The sequence below is a fragment of the Microtus ochrogaster genome, chromosome 4 (genome assembly GCF_000317375.1).
Source record: "Microtus ochrogaster isolate Prairie Vole_2 chromosome 4, MicOch1.0, whole genome shotgun sequence".
Lineage (NCBI taxonomy): Eukaryota > Metazoa > Chordata > Mammalia > Rodentia > Cricetidae > Microtus > Microtus ochrogaster.
Window position 1 is genome coordinate 46,645,061 of NC_022011.1, and position 12,250 is coordinate 46,657,310.

Sequence of the window (12,250 nt, forward strand, 5' to 3'; positions counted from 1 at the left end):
ACCACATGGTGGCTCACAACCATCTGTAGTGAGTTCTGGTGCACTCTTCTGGCCTGCAGATATACACAAAGACATAATATTGTATCCATAATGAATAAATAAATAAATATTTTTTAAAAAAAGGCAAGTTCTCAGGCATTAGGCATTTGTGAGTATTGATTAGTGGCAACTCATTCTCCATAAAACTAAAGATGATCACTAACTCCACCCAATGGTGGATCCCAAGATGCTGACATGCCTGGATAATCATTTTAAAGTGAGGAGCATGGCAGAGCAGACCTGGGAAGCACACAGGAAACAGCATTTGGCAGCAACTTCCCATATGCCCACTGCATAGAGTTCCATAACAACAGTGGATGAGATGGATGATTGCCAAATCAAAAGAGGCCCGAATTTTCAACTTAAACTCCACAGCTGTTGCAGGGACTGCATGCATTCACACCAGTCCATTATGCACCAGGCACGTGCCCTGCTTCAGTCTATGTCACTATCCATGATTCTGGTGGTACTTCACCTTCATATCCTCCAGCTGGTCACACTGGCTAAAAGCACTAAGTCAACAGCAAATCAGTCTCCATCAATAGCAGATCTAATGTCCTGCTCTACAAGCTGTCATTATGTGCACTGGGCAGGAGGAAGGAAAAAGGAAGGACTTGGGGTTCAAGGTAGAGAGACATGACCATCCACTAGTACCTATGAGCTGTGAGCTGCCCCAGATGAAGGGCAGGAACTGGAAGTCATCCAGACCCCACACACCCTGGCTGCCTGCAGGTTCCATCCTGTACGTCTTCTGCAACTTCCGCATAACCTCAAGGTACCTGTGCCGGGGTGAGGGGGAGCAGGGAAAAAAGAGAAACAGGTAAGACATGGTGCACTTCAGCATAGGAAGGGTAGGGACAGTGGTGAGGCGGGAAGAGCCAACAGAGCTTTTTCTTTCCCCTCATACTTCTGTCAGGGAAAGACAAAAGACCAACACACCAGGCTTAGTGTCATCAACCCTGGAAACTTGCAAGACCTTAGGCAGAAGTCCTTTTTTCTAACCTCAGGCACCACTGGAAAGTAAGTGAAATCCAAGAAGTCAGGTATCAGAAGCTGTGTTTCTAGGTAACTTGCACGGCTATACTTTGCCTCAACATCAGCACACCAGTATGCCCCTAGGACCCCTGCAGCTCAGAACAGGTCTCTGTACTGTTGTGGAGTATTTGTTAGCTATGCAATGATGTACTGCATTTGTTTAACTATGTAAAGAGATGTTGCATTTGTTTGTGTTGTGCAGTATTTGTTTAACAATGTAAAGAAGTGTTGTTGTTTTACCTTGCCTGCCTAAGGTACCTGGTTGGTCTAATAAAAAGCTGAATGGCCAATAGTGAGGAAGGAGATATAGGTGGGACTTTGGGGCAGGGAGAGTTATGTGGAAGGAGAAATTTAGGCTCAATAAGAAAGAAAAGGAGATACCAGAGGCCAGCAAGACATGGAAGAAGCAGGAAAGTAGGACATACAGAATGAAAGAGAAAAGGCCCAAGGTAAAACACAGACGACTAGAAATAGGTTAAATTAAATTAAAAGGCCTAGTGGGACAAGCCTAGGTTAAGGACGAGCACTCATAATAAGCTAAGTCTCTGTGTCTGTATTTGGGAGCTGGTTGGTGACCTAGAGAAAATTCCAACTGCACTGCACACTTATGCTGCCCAGAAGAATCTGCCTCCTACCTTTGGTGGACTGTGACCTCAGCAGAGACCTGTCTGATTCCTCTTCTATGAGAGGGAGGCAGCTGCTACATCACAGGGAGCCGCCTCAGAACAGTGCTTCCGCATGGTATGGGGAACACTATCTCTTCCCGCCAAGTCAACTCTCACCTATCAAACACCTTGAAGACAATAGCCACTTGGTCGTCCACCCGGAGCACCCCGATCTTGCAGAGACAACAGAGGAAAGCAGCAAAGGCAGCCTCGTGACCTGGGGAAGAAACACAGCTCAAGCTGACATCTTGCAGTAGAAGTCCCCATCATCCAGCTCATTTGAGGAGGAAGGCCGCCCCCCTGTCCCAAAGCCCTGGGCCTTTCACCAGCCACAAGCACTGGCGCTTGTCCTGATGGGCCTCGGTGTCAATCCTGCACAGGTACTTGCATCTTACTTTATGGGTTTGACACCTTAGCAACCCACGCTTATTGAGCACCTACTATGAGGGCAGTCACTGTCCATGCTGGGTGCCAGTGACAAAGGAGTCCTTGCCTCAAAGAGCTCATGGTCTGTCAGAAACCACAGACATTAAATATACAGTTACTATTGTGAGTCTAGCTATGCAGGAATCAGATGGGTACCTGAGGCACATCCCAGGGGAACCCTGATTTCAGACTTCAAGGTTTTCCCCTAAGGAAATGTTTGGAATAAAAGAGGAATGGGTAACAAATAGTTGGGGAAAAGGCACAGTAGGAAAGAGGCAGGAGCAACAGTACATGCAAAGGCCCAAGACAAGTAGGCAGTGTGTCCTCAGCAGAGGACAGGGAAAGCCTCTCACCAGAATAGCCATGGTAAGAAGCTTAGATGGGGTCCCATGAGCACTGGGAACATGTGGACAGATTACAAGGCTAAGGTACCCTCTTTTCCCTCCCTGTCACACCCACCAGCAACAGTTAGTTCTGTAAAAGGCACTGGCTGGATCTTGGCCCCATTCTTATGTGGTAAGAATCTGGAAGGAGGTGAAGCCAGCTGTTTCAGGCTATTTCTATAGAGTCTGCCAGAATCTAGAAGCACATATGCTCAATTACTTTCACCTACAAATTTCCAGATGAACCCACTGCCCTAGAAATCTTTTCCTAGCCAAGCACTGGTGGCACAGTCCCAGTACTTGGGAGGAGGAGTCAGGTGGATCTTTGAATTTGAGCTTAGCCTGGTCTATGAGTGAGGTGCAGGACAGCCAGGGCTATACAGAGAAACCCTGTAACGGGAATTTTATTTTCCCTAGTTGGGTTTGTTTGCGGGGGGAGGGGTTGAAACAGGGTTTCTCTGTGTAGCCCTGGCTGTCCTGGAACTCACTCTGTAGACCAAGCTGGCCTCGAACTCAGAGATCCGCCTGCCTCCACCTCCACCTCCTCCTACGTGGGTTTTAACTAAAACTGTCCACATCCAGGGTCTCAGAACTGCTCCCAGCAACAAGGTGAGCCAAGGATGAAGTTCTCCCAGGTTCTGGCTCCAGAGAAATGTTCTCTAGGGCCTGCTCTGGAATCAGGCTCCCTCTGGTACTCCCTTCCCAACCAAGTGGGAGGCAACATAGCTCTCACGTGCCGGCTTTAGGGGAGAGAACAAAGGTAGCCTGTACCACAGCAGGGGTCATCCCTGACCTAGAGAACACTATCTAAAGCCGGGCAGTGGTGGCGCACGCCTTTAATCCCAGCACTCGGGAGGCAGAGGCAGGCGGATCTCTGTGAGTTCGAGGCCAGCCTGGTCTACAAGAGCTAGTTCCAGGACAGGCTCCAAAACCACAGAGAAACCCTGTCTCGAAAAAATAAAAAAAAAAAAAAAAAAAAAAAAAAGAGAGAGAGAGAACACTATCTAAGGTACCCACAACAGTCTGGCTGAAATGGATAACAGAACCAAAACCCGGCAGCACAAAGAAAAGGGCTAAGAGACAAGAGATGGCAGGGAGAGTGGACTTCTACAGGCAGCTACCTTGAGTACGTGCTCAATAAACAGCTACTAGAATGAAGAAGAGCTTAATCAGATGCCAGCTCCACAAAGAAACCAAGTCTCAGTAAGTGCCATGCCTGTGGCAGTAGCGCCATCTGGTGGAATAAAATTGAGCACAGCGCCCTCCCACCCCCACCCCCTGGGGACACATGGGGACACGGACACACACACACGTGGAACACGAAGAAAGCAGCCCAGGCAACATACAGAAAGCAGCAAAGCCCCAGTCACTCAAAGCCCTCAGCAGCAGATACCTGTGCCATAGTCAATGCGTGTGGAGTTCCCCACAGCCTCCTTCAAGTAAACTGCCACTTCAGGTACAGCAGCCGCCAGGTGGGTGGGGACCACTGAGGCCACCAAGTTCTCTGCTTCCTGATAATATAAGAGACATACAGTGGTGCCAGTAGATTAGGCAGTATCTGAGGAGCAGGCACCCAGGGGCAGCATCTGCTAGCCTGGCCTGCTTCCCAGTTCTGACCAGCCAGAGAAATGGGGAGGGGGCATAACAGGGAGACACCTGGAGTGACACTGGGAACAAGACAAAAGATCAAGTGTCCTATGTGGTAGTTCACCAAAGGCCCAGAGAGATTATGGGCCATCAAGTCTTTGTGTCCCTAGTTGTTGGTTCTATTCCCAGCACAGTAAGACTGCCATGACAGACACATGAAATGTTCCTAACAGTATTGTTTATGGTAGCCAAAACATAAAAATGCCACTAGCAGTCAGGTGGGTTGTGGTACACACCTTTAATCCCAGCACTCAGGAGGCAGAGGCAAGTGGATCACTGAGTTCATGGCCAACCTGGTCTACAGAGCCAATTCTAGGACAGCCAGGGCTACACAGAAAAACCCTGTCTCAGAAAACAAACAAAACAAAAGAAAACAAAAAATCAACTAGAATGTACCCAAATAGCAGAATGAGTAAACGTGTGCACACTTCTGCAGCAAACTACTGCACAACAAAGAAAAAGATGAGCCACAAGTGACAACGTGACAGATCTGACCTACATATAACATCATCAAGGAAAGGAGGCTACAAAAACATGAAATTCAAAAACATGCAAATAAAATCCATGTATGGGAGGCCGGGCGATGGTGGTGCACGCCTTTAATCCTAGCACTCGGGAGGCAGAGGAAGGCGGATCTCTGTGAGTTCGAGACCAGCCTGATCTACAGAGCTAGTTCCAGGACAGGTTCCAAAGCCACAGAGAAACCCTGTCTCAAAAAACCAAAAAAAAATAAAAAATAAAAAAAATCCAGTATGGGAGAGTTGGTGGACATCAACTCTCTCCAGTCTGAGGGGCCCTCCTGGAAAGCTGAAATGTTCTACAGCTTGACTGGATGGAAGGTACATTACAAAGATTTGCCAGGCAGTGGTGGCACACGCCTTTAATTCCAGCACTTGGGTGGCAGAGGCAGGTGGATCTCTATGAGTTCGAGGCCAGCCTGGTCTACAAGAGCTAGTTCCAGGACAGGCTCCAAAGCTAAAGCAAAACCCTGTCTCAAAAAACAAAAACAAACAAAAAAAGTGAATGAATTCTGGCTTTAGATTCAAACAATATACACCATGAACAAAGTAACAGAACAAAAACTGGTACCAGGAGTGGGGTGTTGTATCAGTGGATCTGACCATGTTTTGTTGGAAGGTTGTGGTTTGGCACACACAGCTGGAAAAGTTATCAAGACCTCAGAGCTTAATGGGCTGTTCTGTGGGAGCTTGGCAGAGTATTGAGAAAAATGCAGACAGTGGAGGCCTGGCTTGTCAAGTTTCACAAAGAAGCAGATTCTACAGAGGCTGCTCATGTGATGGTTTCTGGTCAGCTGGTGCTAAGAAATCGGCTGCGATTAATACGAGATCAGCATCATTAAGGAGAAGTCTTCTGGGAAATATTTCACCAGATAACCTGTGTGGACAAGCTGCTCTGGGCAAGGCTACATCTCCAGCTGGAAGCTAAACTGGGCAACATGTAAGTTGTTTGATTTTGAAGGCATGAAGAGTCATGGAGGAGAGAAGCTGGGGCTTGACATCAAGTGGCAAGGTCAGAGTCCCTGAAGAGAGGCTGGGGTGTGGGGGCATTAGTGATGGTGCAGCCTCCACTGCAATAGAACTACAGGACACTGAAGGCACGGGGATCATGGAAAGAGTGGAGTAGAACTGAGCCTACAAAACAAGCTATGTGTACTGCAGATAACAGAGCAGGAGACACAGGCTGGCCAAGCCCTTTGGAGCCTAGAAGATCATGTGCAAATTCTACATATGAGAAGCTGAGGGTTTTTTTTTTTTTTAAATACCATTGAATTCTGGTTCTGCTTTGATTTGATCATAACTACAACTTGATCATCCCCCCCCCTTATTTTCTATTTTATAAGAGCCTAGTTAAGACTCAGATTTTAAAGAGAACTGGGACCTTTTAGGTGTAAAGAGTTTTTTTAAAGACTGGAGCTTGCCGGGCGGTGGTGGTGCACGCCTTTAATCCCAGCACTTGGGAAGCAGAGGCAGGCGGATCTCTGGGAGTTCGAGGCCAGCCTGGTCTACAAGAGCTAGTTCCAGGACAGGAACCAAAGCTACAAGAAACCCTGTCTTGAAAACCAAAAAAAAAAAAAGACTGGAGCTTTTTAAAAATCATATTGCTTGTTTTGTTTTTTTAAGATAGGGTCTCATTATGTAGCTCTGCTGGCTTGAAACTTGTTATAGAGATCAGGCTGGCCTCAAACTCAAAGGAATCCATTGGCTTCTGCCACCCAAAAACTGGGATTCAGGGTGTGCACTCATGCCCAGGTTTTCCTTATTCTTTTTGGGGGGATTTTTTTTTCTGCCTGCCTCTGTCTCCCAGGAGCAGGGATTAAAGGCGTGTGCCACCACCTCCCGACTTCCTATTCCTTTTCACAGCTGTATAGTACTTCACAGTACTATAGTTGACGTGTCATTTCCAATCTGAGGCTAAAAAAATGATTTAATAAGCAGCCTCATACAGGGGATAGGATAGCCACACCTGCAGTTAGGTAAATAAAACTGCCATTCTGACAAATTACCTTGCCCCATCTGGAGCCATAACAGTCCTCCCACTGGCCCGGCCCACCCTGTGCTCTGACAAGTCTCACCTGATCAAGTTTGGCATACCAGGTCCTGTAGGCCTTGTTTCCAAACCGGGAGGGCTGGTCCACCGGTGGGGTTTCATCAATCCACCTATCCAGCGTATCGAGAAGAGCCACCAGTTTCTCAATGGCCTGTGAAGGTGAAATAGAGGAAGCACACCAGTGACTGGCAGCCCTGCTAGAGCCACAGAAGGAAGTCTCAATTGCTGTAGGAGGTGGCCCCTAGGCTGGCCTAGCTGTTATTCTCATTCTTAACTGTCCTGAATATGAAGGAGGGTCAGGAGTAACCTTCCCTTCAGAGAGGAAATTACACTCGGCTGACAGACCAGTGTCATGGATAGATAGGTACAAACCCCAGCCCCGACCTTTGTTAAAGCAGATGTGACTGAAGTCTTTCACTGAACAGCACGGATGTATGACAGAAGAGAAGAGAAATGCAGTGTGGTACGTCATCTCTGTGCTGGTTAGACAAAGTTAGCACCATTTGGGAAAAGGGAACCTCAGTTGAGGAAATGTTCCACTACACTGGCCTATTGGGCAAGTGTGTGGCATTTTCTTGATTGATGATTGATAAAGGAGGGCCCATCTTACTGTGGGCGGTGCTAATCCTGGACAGGTGGCCTGGGTTCTGTAAGAAACAGGCTGAACCTGGGCAGTAGTGGTGCAATCCTTTAATCCTAGCGTTCGGGATGAGACAGAGGCAGTCGGATCTCTAAGTTCAAGACCAGCTCGGCTGAGCAAGCCATGAAGAATAACCCAGTAAGCAGTACGTACTCCTCCAGGCCTCCACTCAAGCTCCTGCCCTGACTCCCCTCAGAGCTACACTGTGACGCAAGAGTTGCAAGGGGAAATAAAACCTTTCCTCTCCAAAGCTGCTTTTGGTTACGGTGCCCCCCCCCCCTTTTTAAAGGATTTTTCCAAGCTAGGGTTTCTTTGTGTAACAACCCTAGCTGTTCTGGAACTCGCTGTGTAGATCAGGCTAGTCTCAAACTCACAGAGATCTGCCTGCCTCGGCCTCCTGAGTGTTGGGATTAAAAGTGTGCAACACCACACCCTGCTGGTTATGGTGCTTTATCACAGCCATAGAAACACAAAGACAATCTTATTGTCACCATGACCCATTCAGATCCCCTGTAGAAGCATCCTTCTGTGTATGTCTCTAGGGCATTTTCTAAATGCTTTAACTGAATGTGGGTAGCATCACTCTACAGGTGGGATCCCAGTCTGAATAATTAGGATAAAAAGAGAAATCCAGCCGAGCACCAGCCTTCATCTCTACTTCCTGACTGGGGATGCCATGTGAACAGCCACCCCACATCCCTTCAGCTGGTTCTACCTTCCCTGCCATGATGAACTGGACCTCAACTGCAAGCCAGAATAACCCTCTCCCTTAAGCTGCTTCTTGTCGGGTACTGATCACAGCAATAGAAGTAACTAATACAGCCAGTAACCCTGACCTCCCCAAACCAACACCACCCACATCTGAACACCCTGGCTTGTTTTCTCTAGTGCTCCTCTGCTCAACACTCCAAGAACTAACTCCACAGGCAGACAGCCTGCCTCCAACACTACTAAAACAGCACTGAGCTACTTAGAGACCTAAGCTTGTCTTTTTCTTCCAAACATGAGGGAAAGAGCCTGCCACAAAGCAATGGGCTATACATAATGCCTGCAGACCCTGAAACTGGACAATGGACAAGTGCCTTAGCCTATTCCTTTCCCCCGAACCTCATTTTACACCAGTGTATACACAGAATGCTGTAACCCTCTTAATGGTCCTCATTGTTAAATGTCTAGGCTTTCTTCATATTTCACTACCAGACACAATACTGGTTCACAATTCTGAAGTGCTGTCTTGGTGCCAATCTGGGATTACTGTACAAAGCTTCAAGAGCTGGCAACCTAAGAACCCATCTCTCCATGCTCCCCCCCCCCACATACACACACACCCCGCCCCAGCACCAGGAAGCAGAGTCACAGGCGTGGGAGGCACCAGCATATCAAATGCTGTTTAAGGAGGAATCAGGTCAGGCGTCCATCCACGCGTTCCTTCAGGCACAGGTGTAGAAACAAGCCAGGATTAAGGGCTGTAAGACTATGTGGCAACTCAGGCCAGGAAGCCTTCGGAAGAGGGTCCCTGCTAGGAGGCAGATTCTGTCTGTGTCAATGGGAATGCTCAGCATAAAGGGAAATCTCCAGGAGATCCTGGAACTGGGTAGGGCCGAGGCAGTGAGGACTAGGGCTCCAGTGACCCCAGCTGCAAGGACTCTAGCTGTACAGCATTACACTGGTCCCTAAGGCTGCTTTTCCCACCTCCTCACCTATGGAGGAAGAAGTGACCTGTCGCTGAGGTGGTGGCTAGAGTGGCGTAAAGATGCCTTGCTGAACTGTAAGCGCAAGTGCTGCCAGAGCCAGGCTCTGTGAGAAGCAGGTCACAGGAACTGCTGCTGAGTACAAACCAAAGCAAGTGGGCCTTGCAGGAGGGTGGGGCATCTTAGCCCCAGGAAGCACCAGGCTCCCTGGAGATCTCTGCTTGCAACCCAGACAAGACACTAAAGGGGCCAGCAGGAGCCTGGACCCAGAAGCTAGCTCAGCTGGGTTAGTAAATAATTAAGAGACTCATAGCTCCTCCTTCTGCATCTACTGTCTGGCCTGCTGGGAGAGAAGGGCTGGAGAGAGAAGCAATCCTGGGCTGGAACCACCCCACCTCACCCCAAAGCACAAAGAATAACTTGTGTCCCTCCCATCCCTATAGCAGTGTCTCTTGATTATACTTGGCAACTTCTCATTCTGCCCTGGTGGTAGAGGCACTCTGAGTTCAAAGTCAGGACAGTCAGGGCTACAGAGAAGCCCTGACTCCCCGTCTCAAAACTCCCTGTTCCCCCCACACACAAAAGAAACCTACAAAGGCAAAAGAAACAACAAAATAAGGTGTGGTATCAAATGCCTTTCATTCCAGAACTCAGGAGGCAAAGGTAAGAGGATCTCTGTGAGTTCAAGTTCAGTCTGGTCTACACAGTAAGATCCAGGCCAGGTAAGGCTATATAGAGGGACCCTGTCTCAAAAACAAACAAAAGCTTTCTGACCCATCACCCTTTCTTAAAAAAATAACAAGCAAACAACAAACAATACAAAATAGAAACCCTCTCCAGTACTAGCATAGGTATCATCTAAAGAACAACTTGTTGTCATGGGTCTAGACAAACTCTCTACCTTGCTGTGGTTTTTACGCTGCTTCTGGTTGTATGGAAATCACTAGCCTAGGTCCCTCCACTCTCTCTTGAGAGCTATCTGTGCTGAACTTAAGAGGACATAGGAGCTCTGGGTGCTGTGCTGAGTGCAACAAGAAAAGCCTTATACACAGCCATGGCTACATGCTATGATTGGTACCTTCTGCTGCCCGACAACACAGGAGACTTCTGGGGACCAAATTGGCTATGGCTGTACACCCACTGAGGTAAGCACAGGGATGGATCCAGCTTAGGCAGTGCCCCAGCTAAAGCAAGAACATCTGGTGGAAAGTTAGAACTGAGGGAACTGGAGAGACAGACGGCTCAGACAGAAGTTAAGAGCACTGCCTGCTATTCCAGAGGTCCTAAGTTCAATTCCCAGCAACCGCATGGTGGCTCACAACCATCTGTAGTGAGATCTGGCCTGCAGGTGTACATGCAGACAGAATATTGTATACATAGTGAATAAATAAATCTTTAAAACAAAAAGAAAAGAAAAGAAAGTTAGAGCTGAGTGAGCCTGAGTGAACCTGCTGACACAGAGCTAAGAACAGCAGAAGTTTTCAGCACACGATAACCTCTGCACATGGGATCCTAGTGGCTCCCCACCTCATGTTCTACACCCTGAGGGCCCAGCCACTCTACAGAGGGCAAGAAAGGACAAGAAGGGGCTGGAGAGATGGCTCAGAGGTTAAGAGCATTGCTTGCTCTTCCAAAGGTCCTGAGTTCAATTCCCAGTAACCACATGATGGCTCATAACCATCTGTAATGGGGTCTGGTGTTTCCTTCTGGCTGGCAGGCAGACACACAAACAGAATATTGTATACATAATAATATTAAAAAAAAAGAAAGGACAAGAAGGAAGGATTATAGGTGATGAAAACCTATAATCCTGGTACTTGGAAGGCAGAGGCAGGAAGATCACAAGTTTGAAGGCAGCCTAGGTTACCCAGTGAATTGGAGATAGAGATACGATTTAGTGTAGCGCTCTTGCCTAGTGTGTGCAGAGTGTTAGGTTCTGTCCCCAGCACTAACAAAAGCTGGGGTGGGGGGAGCAAAGCCACTCAGCTGGGAGGCAGTGTGCTGGCAAACCCTGAAACACAGTATGATACTGCCAAAAGAGCAGCCCTTCAGTCAAGGCAATACCTGATCAGTGAGGACTGCTCCCATAGAAACTCTGGAGCAACTGAGGACCCAAGGGGATTGGCAGCTCAGTCCTGGCTGGGGTAATTATGAATTCTCCTTTAATTAGCTCCCCTTGATGTTTCCAGCATACTGGGCACTGCTGAGCTCATCCTCCCTGTCAGTCTATACCCAAAGTCACAGCCCAAAAAGAGGCAATCTAGGGAGTCACTTATGGGTTAGCTCTCAAGGGCCAGCTGTCTCTCCTCAGTGCAGTCCTAGCTCCTATCTAGTAGAAAGAGCAAGACTATAGCACCCAGCAGTTGACCTGGTATGAGGGCTAAAAGAGGGCAATGTTAGCCTAGGACATATGAAGAAACTAGGCCAGGACAAGGCCAGACCTTACTTAATAGGCCCCAGCTATAACTAGAGGGCAGAGAGCCAAAGTGCTAAGAGGCTACTCAGCCACTGGTTGTCTGAGATAAGAGGCTCAGGGTGGCCCTGGGCCAACTGGGACATGAACCTAAGAGGCCACTGGAAACCTGGGACCTAGTTCTGGGAGATGGCATTGCAACAGCATGTACAAGGAAGACTACACCCTCCAGTGGTAGAAGTGGCTGGCCATCTGTTCCCAGTCCATGCCTTTCCTGGAATCAAGTCTGTCTCTAAAAGAACCAGAGTAACTATTAGACAGGGGGATCCCCAAAGCCTGCCCATGCTCTCTGCTCAGCTAGAATTTCGGCTAAGAATGAAGGTGAGGAAATGGCCCACAGATCTCCTTGTCAAATGCTAAGAGCAACAGTGCCCAGGGACACAGCTGCAGTCAGGACTGTTAAAACAAATGAGGGAACATCTCAACAGGGTGACCAGTTCTACCAACAGACAGGAGGTGTGCCTGTGCACTATCACCAGGGTTGTCATGGGAAGGTGTGGTGCTGGGGTTTGAACTCAGGGCCTAATACATGTCAAGTATGTGTTGGATCTACTATAGAACTAGAACTAACCCTATTTTGGTCTCCATTGATGCCATGCGTGCTTCCGCTAGAGATTGATGCCATGCGTGCTTCCGCTAGAGATTGATGCCATGCATGCTTCCGCTAGAGATTGATGCCATGC

The 12,250-nt window shown here is 48.2% G+C and overlaps 1 protein-coding gene across 4 annotated transcripts in view; it reads right to left on the reverse strand.

The window, feature by feature from the left end:
- Ptpa (protein phosphatase 2 phosphatase activator) overlaps window positions 1-12,250 on the reverse strand; it is a 50,509-nt gene that overhangs the window by 28,874 nt on the left and 9,385 nt on the right. For all 4 annotated transcript variants that reach the window (XM_026778868.1, XM_026778866.1, XM_005346125.3 and 1 more), the window contains exons 4-7: window positions 6,789-6,914; window positions 3,942-4,059; window positions 1,857-1,956; window positions 694-818 (exon numbers count right to left, since the gene is read on the reverse strand). In XM_026778868.1, coding sequence (XP_026634669.1) covers window positions 694-818; window positions 1,857-1,956; window positions 3,942-4,059; window positions 6,789-6,914 — 469 coding nt within the window. The remainder of the gene's footprint in view (window positions 1-693; window positions 819-1,856; window positions 1,957-3,941; window positions 4,060-6,788; window positions 6,915-12,250) is intronic.